Genomic DNA, 15,620 nt, shown 5'->3' with positions numbered 1-15,620 from the left:
TCTTCTTCTTCTTCTTCTATTTCGTGTATCGTACCAACGACAGCTGTTGTAATTACACGCTGAGCTAAGCCATATGGAACGTTTCCGTCTTCCCATTGTAATCCATGATGATTTCTAATCATCCACGAGACTTGACGTCGGTCAGATTTTGTAAGCACGCTCCACGGTACAGGACTTGCGAAAAAGTAATGTGAGAGAACATATCCCTTTCTCAGGACTGCCGCTTCCTTCACGAAGAATAGTTTGTCGGTAAATCCTTGCAGATCCACAAACGTTGGTACAGACATGACGAGATCTCTCTCTGTTTCTCTCTTCGATACGTCAGTTGAGAGGAATGACAAAACTCTAAAACCATCTCGTAACACTTTGATTTATATCCTGCTCCTCTTCCCCTCTTTTGTGACGATGTTGTCGCGAACACTTAGGTGATTTTGCGTACAACATTGATCAACGGATTGTACTGGATCACGCGATCGTGCATGATGAGACAGTACGCAGTGGTATTCATCGGCACGTTCTTCTTACACTCGAATTCCAATCTCACATGAACGGTTGCGCTCTTGACCGATTCGTTTTGTCGAGAACAATCGATAATCACGAACGGACCGTTATCTAGAAACGTCGTGACGGTGAGACTCGGCTCGAGATACTCGTATCCGTAATAGTTCTTGCAGAAGCGTGTACGTGTCGTACAGAACCTAACCATCTATTTTTATCAAAATCCAGATTCATATCGTCGTACGGATAACATTCCGAGTTCAGATAAAGTTTCACGTTGATCAATTTGCAGTCGTCAAATCGACTTATATCTTCAAACATGACATTCTTCCGGCCTGTCTGCAGAGCGAAGACAACGTATCGTGGTTTACTCCAGCTGAGTCGCGGTCTTAATGGCCTACGAATGCTTGGTTGTCAGCTGCAATAGCGGAAACTCGTACAGATCCCACGAGCGAAAACCCATGCTGAGATATCATCCGCTTTCCAGAGCACGCAGCATCGACAGCTTTTTGATTTCGCTCAACAGCACGTGTGGCATTCGCCATTGTATCTTGAATATGTTGATCACAGGCTCCAGCGTCGAATTTCCAAACAGACAATTGTTGTCGTTGCGCGATCGTATTAAGATCAATTCGTGACGAGCGTTAATCACCATGCGTCTGTAATGCGTCCTCGCAAAATCCCAATAACATGTAGAACGGTACCCAAAAATTGAAGTGTACATTCGCATTGGTCAGTGCATCCCAACCGGCGTTCCTCATAATCACGTTTCAATCGATGATACTGTTACATAGTGTTTGAGCGTAGTAGTTATTCCTACGTTTCTATTGCGATCAATCTCAACGCTATCGAGTTCGTATCGAATCTCATCAAACATGAATGCGACGCAATTATTTCCCAGTATCACATCACATCCTTCAGGGTGTGGTCTTTTTTTCGTTAATTCTCCCTCGATGTATAGGAAACTCTCATACTGCAGCGTATACAGATCCTGTTATTGTATGGGTATTCTTATCTCGTCACTGTGTCCGAACGTTGTATTGGCGAACGGGTTGTACATGTGAGTCTCGATCTTGACGATACGATCGTCAAAGATTGGTTCGTCATCGATGTTGAGGATGTCGGTCATCGTTCAGCCGTTTCGCACCGCGAATCCCAAAAATTGTAAAAACGCAACGTTCGATGCGCTGAGTTTCGTTTTCTTGGATGATTGGATATTAGCGAACGTCGACGTTGTTGTCGCTGGCCTCGTAAAGATGTGTTATCTCTCACGTCTTTCGATCCGTTCAACACGAGCATCGCATACATCGCATACGTATGTTATCGCCGTAGCCGTCGTACATGCAATCTTACGGTGATCTCTTCTCCTCGAAAATCGAGCAATCGTCCGTTCTGGTTGACAACGCGTAACGTTAAATCCGTAATGCTCCGCGCGATGATCGGCAGGTAAATGATCTGCGCCGGCGTTTCCGATCTTATATCCCGGTGGTACCCTCGGTGAAAATTCATGTATCGTATGAACGAGTTTGCCGTTGTTGTACGCGCCCGCGGTCACGTTACATTCTACGCGGATAATATTCACGTTGATAATGTTAATCGGCATGTTCGATTCGTACCATTTTCGCGGCTCGAGAATACGATTCGAGAATCCTAGCAGCGATCCAATGTTGTTGCTAGAGTTTATTCTGTATGCGCATTTGATCTCGCTCCTCATCGTATTGTAATTAGCGCGAAGCACTATCGGATATTCTCCATCTTCATAGTCACCGTCGTCAATGTGTTTCTTATCACGATGTTTCCGTGAAATTGCATGTTTCAAAAATTCATGTATATCTCGCAACTCATACGATCCCTCGGGAATCGTAATTTCCGCGTCGTCTTTGCCAAAGTAAAATTTATTATTCGAGGAATTCACATTCGGTATCGTGTGATAAGTCTCAAAATCCGTTAGACCGAGCTCATATTCATCGTCGCTCAAATCTACGGTGGGAAAGAAGTTTTCCGCGAGAACGCTACTCTTCCCAGTCAACGTGAATGTCATAGACATGTCGACAAAACTGTTTAACGAATACTGAGTTAAATAGCGCAATATCTGTCTTTAAATTCGCATGCATCGACCATTCGAAGAAACTGCAAGCACAATTGTCCGCAAATGCTCTGATCGTAAGTTTGAACAGGTGTGTAATTATATTGTATCTTCGTTACGTTTTGTCCGAAATATCGCACCAATTCATTCGGTGGTCGAAGATTGCCGAAACTGTCGAAATATATAACGCGATTCCCCCTCTTTGCGTACGCTACCCAATGAGTACCTGGTCCTTCGACGCTATCCAAATTTACGATGCCGCTCTCGTTTTGATATATACCACCAATAAAGAGCCTAATGGGCGTAATATAATACAGATATCAAATGGGCGTAAAGACACGTCCGACCTCCTCCCACATACATCCCTATCTTTCTCTGGAGGCCTGCCCTGGCCCTATCTTAGGGTCCATCCGCCACTGCTATTTGGTACAGTGGGGATTTTAGTATATACTAGAGGGATCTTGGGGGATGTGGTCACTCTACGGCGTTGTGCTCATCGGTGCCGTTTCATACGGAAGGCCAGTCGGAAGCCAGCATGCACGCGAATACCTCCACCGGCACTTATTTGGTCAGCGAGCGACCTGTCAGGGATCCTCCGTGGCAATCGGCATTGCATCCATCGAGTGAGATACCAACATCGCTCTGGAGTCGCATATCACTGTGTTAAAAAGCAGCATTAGGTGTGAGGTCTGGATAGTTCAGTGGTCTAGAGCAGTTGCCCGGAAGGCGAAAGACTCGGGTTCGATTCCCGATCCAGCCACTTGCCCCTCACATATTTTTCTAGTCTGCGAATATTGTTTTCTAGCAATTATTCGTTAGGCTGAAAAATGTGTGAATGCTCTCTTCACAGGATATGCGTCAATGTCGTTGCCACGGATGGATTTTGTCGCTCGTTGATCAAATGGGCGTAAAGACTCGTCCGACCTCCTCCCACATACATCCCTATCTTTCTCTGGGAGGCGGCCCATACTAGACACGGCGCCCCCATGCCCTCCCACATAAAAAAATATAACAAAACTTGAGAGTGTGGAAACTACAAAAGCTAACAGTACTGCGTAGAAGTCCCAATATATGACCTCGCTTTGCGTGAAAAGTTGCAAACCCATATGGAATCGTATATGTACTGCAAAATACATGCTTAGATGAGAGGACAGATATAAGATTTAGAGTCCATCGTTTTTGTCGAAAACTATCACTCGTACGGTAAAAATGAATAGAACATAAAATGCATATTTCGAAAAGATGTACAATTTTTGTTTAAAACATTTTTTGAATTTTCCAATATTTGATAAAATAAACCCAAAAAACTTCTTTTTGACGATTTTTTATGGTTTTCACCATAAAAATAAAAGTTGCGCCAATTTTCACTATCATATTAGTAATCAGCATGTCAAAATACGTAAGTCTTGTCAAAATACGTAAGTATACGTATTTTCAAAAAAATCGAAGGTATAGGCTTTTCGGAAGTACACCCATATTTTTTTCTGATCTTACCTGCATATAAAATTTATTTTTAATAATAAAATATTCATTCAATATTCATAAATCTATCTGTATAAATTACTATACCTGCCAAGTTTTGAATTGCAATCTGTATGAAATATGTAGTAAACATTCAAAAAAACGTATCATGGAGTGTAGGTAAGCCGAATTTATAATTTTCGGAATTCGGCGTCATACTCAAAACTTTTTCTATATTATTATTCATCTTAGGAATCGATCCGCAAATATAACATGCTTGTTTCGATGTTCCTGTCATGGAATTACATACCTGAAATATTTCAATTTCATTGTAGAAATCATATGTGCAGAATATGAAGATTGAAATAATTGAAGAAATTATTGTAATAATTTTTTCATTCATAATCTGGATCTTTAAATCGCTTTTTCTTCGGTGAAAATTTCTACTTTTTTCACTTCTGTATAGAATTACTAACGATTGTACTTACTTTTCCATCAACCATAGAAAAAATTAATTTATGGTTAATTCGTAATTCTTTTCCCTCATTTATTATCGTTATAGGTATTAATCGACTGATTTCAGATTCAATATCTTTTACTTCTTTCAAGGTACTATCAATCGTCTTTTTCTTAAAACAAAATTTTGTGGGCCTGCAGAATCTCGTCGAAGAAGGTCTCTGATTTTCCCAAACAACAATATTTTGTTCAACCGAACAACGAAGCTGTAGTGGCACTAATGAGAACAAAAATATATATCACTGTCCGTAATTGTTGTTGCATAGGAGTGATCAAATTTTTGTTTGCGCTTGGCCACTACTGCCATCGTATCCCCACTTGCATAGCATCTTAAAATGTGTAATAGTTAATTCAATTTTTCTAAAATTAAGTGATTGAATAATACATGATGCTGTATGGTTCAATAGATTTTGAATTGAAACTTTACAAGCGGATTCCGAAATGTATCAATCATCCGGATAATATAATTTTTTGCATTTATTATATCGTTATACGGAGGATAAATATTAGAATTTCTTTTTTTCGTACTTATTCGGATGTTTTGATATTGATGTTTTGTCAAATCATTTTCAAGAAAAAAACAGTGCTTCATCAACAGTATATGGAACAGGTCGACACCTTTTCATATTGCCCGTTTTTTTTAAGAGCTTTTCTAATTTGAGAAGCTCTTGTAGGGTTTTTCGAAATATCATTAATGAGCTGAGCAGCGCATCTATTGCCCGATTTTTGCATCACAATCTTTGCCGCATGCAACAATTCTGAAGCTGTGTAAGTTTTAATTAACTTTTCAACCTTTCTTCTTTTTGAAGCTTTTGAAGTTTCGTTAAAAGCTTTTTTTGGTCGCTCAACATTGGATAATTTTTTAGTTTCGAAAGGAACAATGAATTCTGTTTTTAACCACTCAGCATTTTTTTCCATAAATACTTTGTGCATTCTATTACATTTTACCCATCTTTTATTTAATGCTAATGAAAAGTTAAGTATTAAAAATTTTATTTTATTTTCATATTCTGGTTTCCAATTATATTGCTCAAACTTTTGACGTATTATTTTTAATAAATGATTTCTTGATATAATACATTGTGGTTTCAATGGTCCTTTATTGCGCAAAATTTGAAACAGATCGTTATATGTCAAATTGTTATTAGTTACACTATTCATGGTGTCAGTATTTATATCTCTATAATAGAATAAATACACACAGAATATAATAATGAAAGATGTATATATAGAGATATATTTTCGAACCTCATATATATACCCACCCACAAAGAATAATATAGATAATATAAAAAACTAAAAATGTGATACGTACAATAATGATGTATATGGAGATATTAAATAATAATAGTGTCCTTTATAAAAGTGAAGAAAATTATATATGATTTGTTAATTTCAAAAAATCAAACGTAGCTTGGGAAACAAACTGGTATGCTTTGTATGACTTCTTTATTTGAAAACTGCCTACATTACTTTACACTTATGTGTGTCTTCCGTTGTTGTTTAATAACAAAAGAAGGAGAGAGAGAAAGAGAGAGAGAACATCTAGCAATTGTTCCAAATGATCCGGCGCGGCGCTCGCGCTGGCTGTGCCGCGATCGAGACCTTGCCTCGCGTTCGCCTGTATAACATTGGATCGAGAGACACGGTAGTGTCTTGAAGTCGAATCATCATCACTCAGGCGCAAGACACCGTGTATCTTTACGCGAATGGCTAAGTTGCGAGTAATGCATATTATCGGTTCTCAATAATCGCTGAACCGATCAAATTCTTATTAGGTTTAATCAATTGCTTGGGTTCGATTTATATAAGGAAAGTGTCTTTATTTTTGCTCTACGTGCTCTATAAACAGAAATATAACGATGCAAAGTCTCAATGTGAAATTTTTTAATATGTTTTAAGATACATCACCGTCGTGGCTACATTTTTTACATATTTTTTTTGTACAGTTCGCACGTTTGACGAAAGAGGCGCTGTGTTCTCGTGACGATGGGAGATGTACAGTACGCGTCAAAATAATTTCTCTAGCGAGAGTTGGTAATATCTCTCCTTTGCTAATGTATAAGAATCCTATGCATTAGTAAAGGATAGATATTATCAATTCTCTTTAGGAAAACGGAACTAATCATTGAAGCATACTGTACTACTATATGTCCTTATTTAATTAACTTTTCATAAATACATATTACAGAAATTTATTAATAAACATTAATTTATTAAGTCCATAATGTAATTATATATATATATATATATATATATATATATACATATATATATATATATACAGGGTGACCCATTTTAACTTAGGCAGCCAAATAACTCGAAAAATAAGCAAGATAGAGAAAAATGTTTTAGACAAAAGTTGTATGGTTTCGAGGGGGCCATAAGATGGTATCATTGGTTTGACCTTGAAGAGTCATTTGAAGGTCACGTGAAGGTCACTTCAATTTTTTTAAATGGAATACCCTATATATTTTTGTACATTCTTGTAGCTTATTTCGAGAGCTTTCCAAAACACTATAATTAAGTACCTTTCCGTTAAGTACTTTTTGAGTTATGATGCTTGAAATTATTTCTTAATTTTACATAAACCGTAAAATATCTTGTAAAATATTCATTTTTCGATTATCTTACCTTAATACTTTTATGTACAAAATAATGAGAGGAATCAATTGGTGTAAAGAAAACACATAGTTGTTTTTAAGAAAAAATATGGAATTGTTAATTGCAAATTACGTATTTTTTCTTCGAAACAACTATGTGTTTTCTTTACACCAATTGATTCCTCTCATTATTTTGTACATAAAACTATTAAGGTAAGGTAATCGAAAAATGAATATTTTACAAGATATTTTACGGTTTATGTAAAATTAAGAAATTATTTCAAGCCTCATAACTCAAAAAGTACTTAACGAAAATGTACTTAATTATAGTGTTTTGGAAAGCTCTCGAGATGAGCTACAAGAATGTACAAAAATATATAGGATGTTCCATTTAAAAAAATTGAAGTGACCTTCACGTGACCTTCAAATGACTCTTCAAGGTCAAACCAATGATACCATCTTATGGCCCCCTCGAAACCATACAACTTTTGTCTAAAACATTTTTCTCTATCTTGCTTATTTTTCGAGTTATTTGGCTGCCTAAGTTAAAATGGGTCACCCTGTATATGAATCAGGATCTTCTACTGGTTTATCAATCCTGACATGAGAGCCATCGATAGCACCTGGAGACAAAATGTCATATATAAGTAACACATTGTAATAACAAAAATGTAATAACAAAAAAGGTATATAATAATAAATGTATTACCAATTGCACCAGGGAATCCTTTTATTTCATAAAAAATAGCAGTTTCTCTTTTTTCAGCTGCAGTGGGATATTTGATAATATTAGGTGCAAGAGACACAAGAAACTCTGTAACTCTACTAATAATTTCATATAAAGTGCTAATTGTTATCCCAAATCTGTCTGCTACATCTCTATATGATGCACTTTCGTGACCTACGAACCACAGGAAACATAAAATATGTTTCTCGGCCGTTATTTTTAAACGTCCTGTAAGACCTGAAATATAATACACACTGAGTTATAGATATTATAACATTAAACTTTTTTTTAAATTTTCATATAAAAATAAAATATTTTTCTTTCCACTTTTCTTCATGTTTTATAGGATAAAATCTCTACATCTTTGTACAAATAAAAATTAATAATATAAATTTTTTTCATAATACATACTTTCCATGGAAGTAAATACATCAGATATCCCGAATTAATCTATTAAGTCATATGCTATCTGCCTTTTTAAACGGAAATGCATTATAAAATCAATATTGTTATAATTATTAACAATATTTTCTATATAATTATTTATTTTAATATGTTGTATTCTTTGGATTACTCCTAGAACTGGATGTAATATTATTAGCGCATTTTGATCTACAAATAAACAATATACAGGTTAAAGTTAGGTTAGATTTATATAATATAAATTAATAACAATAAATTTGCTATATTTAGTTGTATATTACAATCATCATCTTCCTCTAAAATCGATTGTAACAGTGGCATTACAATTAAATCATCTTCATCCGATGAGGAATCTAATAATGCAATGTGATGCGCTATGTTACTGAACACTGACTTGCACTGATCAAAACTGACGTTTTGTTATCCTTAATTACACTTTTGCACTGATGTGAACTAGTACTGTACTGCCTGTTCTAGTTCAGTTGAGTTCAGTTCAATTCAGTTCTAGTGCAGTCCTAGTGCAGCGAAAACGAACAAACCTTGTGTTAGTACATTTAAGCAAGAGTGGCTCTCTGGTACCGACACCATTTCGGAATCCAAACTGCCCTCTATCAACTTGTTCTTCGCATTTCTTGTATATTCTCGTGTGGATGATTCGCAGAAATATCTTCAGTACATGAGACATAAGACTTATCATTCGATAGTCATCGCATTGGGAGGCATCGATCTTCTTGGGTAGAGCGATGAAAGTTGACCTCAGCCAATCAGTGGGTATTTTTCCTGTGCTGTATATTCTGTTGAATAGAGATACTAGATGTATCAGACCTCTGCCCTCTTGTTCGGCTATAAGTTTGAGGACTTCTGCATGTATTTTGTCTGGGCCGGTAGCTTTTGCATTCTTTTGAACGTTTATCGCATGTATCACTTCGCTCTTGGTGACTTCTGAGCCGTTTTCCTTTTTATCATCATGTGGATGTGATAGATTTGGCCTGTTATCGTTGAATAGTTGTTCTATGTACACTGTCCACCTCTGAAGTTTCGCTTCGACATCCCGAATTATTTCGTTGTTAGCGCCTCTTAGGATTCTTGATTGTTGTTTCCTGTTTTTTCCTGTCATCTCTTTAACTTTTTTATGCAAGTTGAAGATGTCATACTTCTCTTGAGTGCCTCAATTTCCTTGCATTTTTCTGAAAACCACAGCTCCTTCGCTTCCCTACATTTATTTCTGATGCTCCGATTCAGTTCACCGTATTTCGCCGCGTTGGTCTTTTCTCTCCTCCTGGCCATGAGTGCTAGGATCTCTGGTGTCATCCATTCTTGTTTGCTCTTTTCCTCTACGTATCCAATGTCGTTTTCTTGAATTTTCCTTATTGTTTTCATTATTTCAGTCCAGGTTGGTTCTTGAATTTTCCTTATTGTTTTCATTATTTCAGTCCAGGTTGGTTCGACTTCTGCTTGATCATTGAGCTTAATCTTCGCCATTTCATTTTCAAGTTTGTTGCTTATTTGTGTTTTCATATTAAGGTTTTTTAACTTTTTGATGTCAATTCTTTTATTTACTTTGGGTTTTTTAATTTTTGTGAACCTCCTGAATCTGAAATCCATAACAACTGGGTTGTGATCGCTGACATCGGCACCCGGATATGTTCTTACAGACTTAACGTACTTCCGTAGTGTTAACCCCAGCAAGATGAAATCGATTTGATTCCTTATGATTCTTCCTTCATTATCCATGGGCGATTTCCAGGTATATAGTCGCCTATTAGTCGCTGTTTGAAGAAAGTATTGGCTGCAAATAGACAGTTTTCTGTGCAAAATTGAAGAAGTCTGTCTCCACGGGAATTCTTTTCTCCAAATCCAAAAGCTCCGACGTATTCGCCTTCCGCGCCCCTTCCTAATTTTGAGTTGAAATCTCCCATGACAATTGTTATTTCGCCTTTCTTTGTTAATTTCATGGCTTCATCTAGAGTGGTGTAGAACTCTTCTATTTCGGCTTCTGTTTTATCGTTCGTCGGGGCGTAAACCTGGATTATGTTCATCTTGCGGTATGTTGTTTTCAATTGAAGCATCATTACCCTATCACTAAAAGGGGCAAATTCAACGACAGATTTTGTGATCTCATCAGAAACGAGTATAGCTGTCCCATACCTATAATGTACATCCGTCCCTCCTGAGTAATAAATGTATCCTTTACTTGTTTTTTGTTTACCTGATTCCGACCATCGGACCTCGTTTAACTCTAGGATGTCTATATTCAATCGGTTCATTCCTTCCTCTACATTCCTGAGTTTTCCGGCCATAAATGGACTGCGTATGTTCCAGGTGGCAATTCGTACTATCTTCTTGTATATTTTTATTTCTTCGTAGTTCCTAATAGTTGACGACGGAAGGATTCTTAGCACCCTCTCCTCATTTAAGAAGTGCCCCGGACTGAGGGCCGTGGTATTGTTGTTTTCGTCAGCCATAAGGATTACGTGGAAAGTATTAGATTGGTGAGACTTCCATTTCTCTTCCACACCGCAATACGGGAGTCATCAGTTCTGTGGCCCGCCGCTTTTCAGTACATAGTCGCTTTGAAGTCAATCTTCCCATGCCTTAGCCTGAACTTGGGTGAAACTGCTGCCTTACACCTGTGCTAGTTTTGGTCCATCCCGGGTTATTCCGGTACTCCACATATCTGAGGAGCGTGCCCCTATCCGCCACTCAGGGGAGGCGCCCGATGGAGGATCTAGCAACCTCACACGAAAACGCTCACTGAGCAAAAAAAAACCGATCACAACGCGTTCTGACTTCTCAGATTCAGCCACAACGCGAAATTTGTCGTGGCACTTTCAAAAACGCTCATAACGCGTTTTGGCATATTCAAAAAGGCGAAATTCGTGTTGAGGTTCTTTTGATAATCGACCAAAACGCGTTCTGGCAATGTGAAAATGCCACAACGCGTTGTGGACGCCTATTGATGCACCCATGACGCGATGTGAGACAAATGCAATCTATCAACGGCCGACGGATTCATGTACATTCTTGTTCGTCATTTCATTTAGCGTATTGCTAGAGTGTGGACGTTGTTGATTTGCGTGCTAATCATGTCTGATGAAAAGATTTTTTATGATAAATTGAGTGAGTTGAAGAAGACAAGCACTGATCGGAGTGTTTTTATCGATAACGAACGGTACGAAATATTACTTCAAGAAGTAAAAGAAGCTCAGTTACTTCGAAAAAATAAGCAATCGCTATCGTCAAAGCAGTATCGTCGTATAAAGCGATACGACATCTTAAAACTTGGTGATACTGAAAAATTGATCGAAAGTGATTCTGAAGGCACGGACGATTCAGAAATTCACTATTTCTGTAATAGCCCAGTAAAATTAGACTTTGATTTCATAAAAATTAGGACTAAGCTGAATTTTTGTGGAGACCTTTATTTTAATGTTCTAATGAAATCCTGAAAAGTACCCTTAATTTTATCCATGGGTTTTTTTTATAGGGGATAAAAGAGGGTAAATTTTAGTTTTTTGCCATTATCTCGAAAACTGTCAATTTTTCGAGAAAAACATTTATTATTAAAATTATAGATCATAAAATTCTCTACAAAAAAGGCCATTATACTTTTTTTCGTACAACTAATCATTTTTGAGTAAAACATGCGGTAAAGTTGCAATGTCTGTAGTTCGTAAAAAACACGTACTTTTTTCCACACCGCCGCGGGGGTAGAGTACTGGGCGCGTTTTGTTTTTTATGTGGTGTCCCTAATAGGCCTAATCCACATTGAAATGTGCTAGAAAAAAAATTGTTTTTTATTTGGTCTCTTCCTCTACATCTATTTCCTTTGGAGCTTCCTCATCTTCCTCAGTGATTTCCTCAATATGTTCATCTATTGTTTTTTCCACTTCTTGTATTAAGCAAGTCATTGGATTTATATCGTCGTAAACATCCATATCGCTTTCTGTTACTTTAGTCTCGACGTTTAAACAAGATTGTCCACGGCAGTGCCCGCATACCGCAGAACAGAAGACCTATTTTTCTACAGCTACAGCTCGCGCTACAGCCTTTAGTGCAGTTGCAGAATAATATTTAGTAATAGATCAGGAGCCGGTGGCAAAAGGGTTTGAATAGGTTCCAAACTATTGTTGACAATCATCCACCCCCATTCTTCTGAATTTAGATCATTATCAAGCCATTTTTGGACTTGCAAATACACTCTAAATAAATGTTCTTGTGATGCATAGAATGTGGGCGGTAGATTTGATAATTTTACGGGCTTATTTAGTCTGGTTGCCTTTACAAATGAATAAAAATCTGTGAGAATCAATAGATTTTTCCTTCTGTGGAGCGTTGTACATGGCCAGAAGTAAGCGAATCCCATTTTCAGTTATTGTTTCTCGTGAACTTTGTGGCACTTTAAAAACCTCAGCACAATCCTGTAAGTCCTTGCGATTTTGGAACAACTTAATAACCTTTTTTTTTCCAATCTGAAATAGCGCAGATATAGTATCACATCCGCTGATAGCATGGATCAATAAAATGTGATTTTTACTGTTTTTAAAATTGTCAAAACTTTTGGATGAGTATACTTTTGTTTCAACTTTCCCTTTCCCTGGTTTTAAATAATAAATTTCTTGATCAGGTGAAGTTCTTGCAATTAAAAGAATCAATAAATCAACATCCTCGCCAACGACTATTATTTTAATATTAGTATTATAGTGCTCCAATGCAGTTTTTATGATGAGAACATCAGCGTCATTTTGGGCTTGTTTGACAGAGATGTTAGCAGCCTCCAATTTTTGCGCTAACATAGAAATAAATCTACTTTTGTTTTTTTCGTTGCTGAGAAATTTATCTTGTTTTATAAGGACATTCATGGACGCATCAAACAGAACATCTGTAGATCCAGGAAATTGTGAATATCGACGACGTTGCTCCATTGATTTTATACTTTTTTCAGTGTTATCGTAACCGTCAAAAACTACAATAACATTGGATCCGAAATGCTTCATACATAATGAATATATTTGTCACAGATATTATCGAAAGTAGCATCTTTGTTCCACACAACACGATGTAATAGAAACCCGCTATCAATTATAAATATGTCAGTTGTAGTATTAGGTTCAATAACAATAGGATTGAAACAATCATAAAAGTTGATTTAGTTGTTTTCCTCATTCCTACGTCATCAAAAAGAGCCAATGGGTATGGGGCTAGTTCAAATTGGAGAAATTGTTCAAGTTGGTCTTCAAATTTTTTTGTCACACTGATGCGTTGAAAGAGTAATAGTGGATCAATTACCACTCTAGTATTGTGAACTTTAACAGAACTGGTCACAGTTAAAAGTGAAAGAACTTTGCACGTTTCAATTTGATTTTATCAAATTTTTCTCCAATTATTTTTTGCATGGAATTTAGACCAACTTCATAAGCATTGAAGCAATTATTTTTCTCATCGCCGACGATACCAGCAGCTATAGATATTATCTGTGGAATCTGTGGAAAGGGATCATGATTTGAAAACCATTCTATTATTTTTTGAACATCAGCATCATCTCGTTTGATACGAGAATCTCGCGCATCAACATGCTGATCTGCAATGTCCAATGAAATATTGCAAAGTTTTTCAATGCCTTCACATACAGCATTGGTCGCATGCATACCGTATACCCATTTGCTGAGTACACTTTCTTGAGTGCTTCTTCCTCTTGCTACATCTCCGTCTGTTTTAATGGATTTTATCAAAAACTGTTCAATAATCATATCAGTCCAAGTACCGCTACTGAATTTATTAGTACGGCGTATTCGCCGTAAAGTAAAGAAACTGTTTATAAAGGACCCCGCACAAAACATGGGGAAATTCGGTCAAATTTGATAAAACTGTGCCATTTTGTACTTTGAGTCACGCTGATCAAAAGTTGTCACGGGCGCAACCCGATCCTATGAGCCGTTTTAGAGCTACAGTGGCTCAAAGTGCGGAAATGCGGCCACGCCATAACGCTAGTTGTCTTAGATATAGACTTATTCTGGGTTCTTATTAATACGTATGTGCAGTGTGTCATGCACTCCGTTTTTAGATGCCATTAGTACACAGAATTAGAACCCAATCCATTTACGCACTCTCTCACACACATGGGTTATACGGTCACACACACGCACGCACGCACGCAAAAAAGGGATCAAACATCCGTCACGTCCACGCCGTTGATTTTGGGTAGAGCTGAGAACGGATAGTGCATGACACACTGCACATACGTATTAATAAGAACCCAGAACAAGTCTATATCTAAGACAACTAGCGTTATGGCGTGGCCGCAACTTTGAACCACTGTAGCTCTAAAACAGCTCATAGGATCGGGTTGCGCCCGTGACAACTTTTGATCAGCATGACTCAAAGTACAAAATGGCACAGTTTTATCAAATTTGGCCGGGACCGAATTTCCCCATGTTTTGTGCGGGGTCCTTTCTCGAAAGCACTTTCTTCCATATTTTTTTTAAATGCAACATATCCTGAACATATAGGTGCGCAGATTTAGCGTAAAGAAAGTGTCCAGACGCATGAAAATATGGTAGCATTTTTTTAATGGAACTTAAATGTGCTGCCCAATCGGCCATTCTTTCAGATCTAATAAATTCTTTGGCAATTGAAACCATCCTTAAATATTGCACCCACAATCTTGCAGTAGGATCTCTTTGTTCATACAACCGTAATTTTTCATGAAATTTGTTTGATAATTCCTTCACGTCATCATCTGAATTTTCTATGTCTTCGTACGTTATTATGTTGTTAGGTTAGGTTAGCGACTTCAGTTATGAGTTTCCTAAAATGATTTTGAGTGTCAGTATCTACGTTTATATCATTAAGTATAATTGCAGACAAAGCCTGATGAAGTAGAGTATGTCCACTAATTGCTCTAGCATAAGCGTGTCCATTTAACATTTTTTCAACTGATTTTGGTGCATAAATGATGCTCAAAACTTCTTTTAAACCGCTTCCTTCCATTATATACCCGATTGATCCAAGGAACGACATTATCAAATAAAAGCCACCGAGTCTCACTATTATTTTAGAAAAATCAGAGGTTTCGGGTGAAGATGCTACTATTTCTCGCGCTTTAATATATAAAGGTTGGTCAAATGTAATAACACATGTGTTGTGACCATGTTTTTTACAATTTTCAAGAACACAGTGTAAAGCAGTATAAATAGTATTATAATTACTTGCAGGTTAGTGAATAAATGGTAGAAACAAGATTCGTGATTGTGAAAAATCCTGATTATATTTTGTCAGAGACTGAATATATCCATTCCAACCAGGT

The 15,620-nt window shown here is 37.1% G+C and overlaps 1 protein-coding gene and 1 pseudogene across 1 annotated transcript; both read right to left on the bottom strand.

Annotated features, from left to right (window-relative positions):
• Positions 1-10,023: 10,023 nt before the first annotated feature.
• Positions 10,024-10,779, bottom strand: LOC145969016 (protein CFDP2-like). Its single transcript, XM_083094881.1, has one exon. It carries the CDS (start codon positions 10,777-10,779, stop codon positions 10,024-10,026), a length of 756 nt encoding a protein of 251 aa, XP_082951007.1.
• A 1,332-nt stretch (positions 10,780-12,111) lies between these two features.
• LOC145969015 (uncharacterized) lies at positions 12,112-14,931 on the bottom strand (annotated as a pseudogene).
• Positions 14,932-15,620: the final 689 nt, after the last annotated feature.

This window comes from Camponotus vicinus, unplaced genomic scaffold, assembly GCF_025532165.1.
Source record: "Camponotus vicinus isolate PSW18456_S1 unplaced genomic scaffold, iyCamVici1.0 SCAF_3, whole genome shotgun sequence".
Lineage (NCBI taxonomy): Eukaryota > Metazoa > Arthropoda > Insecta > Hymenoptera > Formicidae > Camponotus > Camponotus vicinus.
The sequence above is the reverse complement of the archived record's forward strand: the minus strand, read 5'-3'. Positions and strand labels throughout refer to the sequence as shown.

Excerpts from the sequence above, each read along its gene's own strand:
- LOC145969016 (XM_083094881.1), bottom strand. The coding sequence starts at position 10,779 with ATGGCTGACGAAAACAACAATACCACGGCCCTCAGTCCGGGGCACTTC.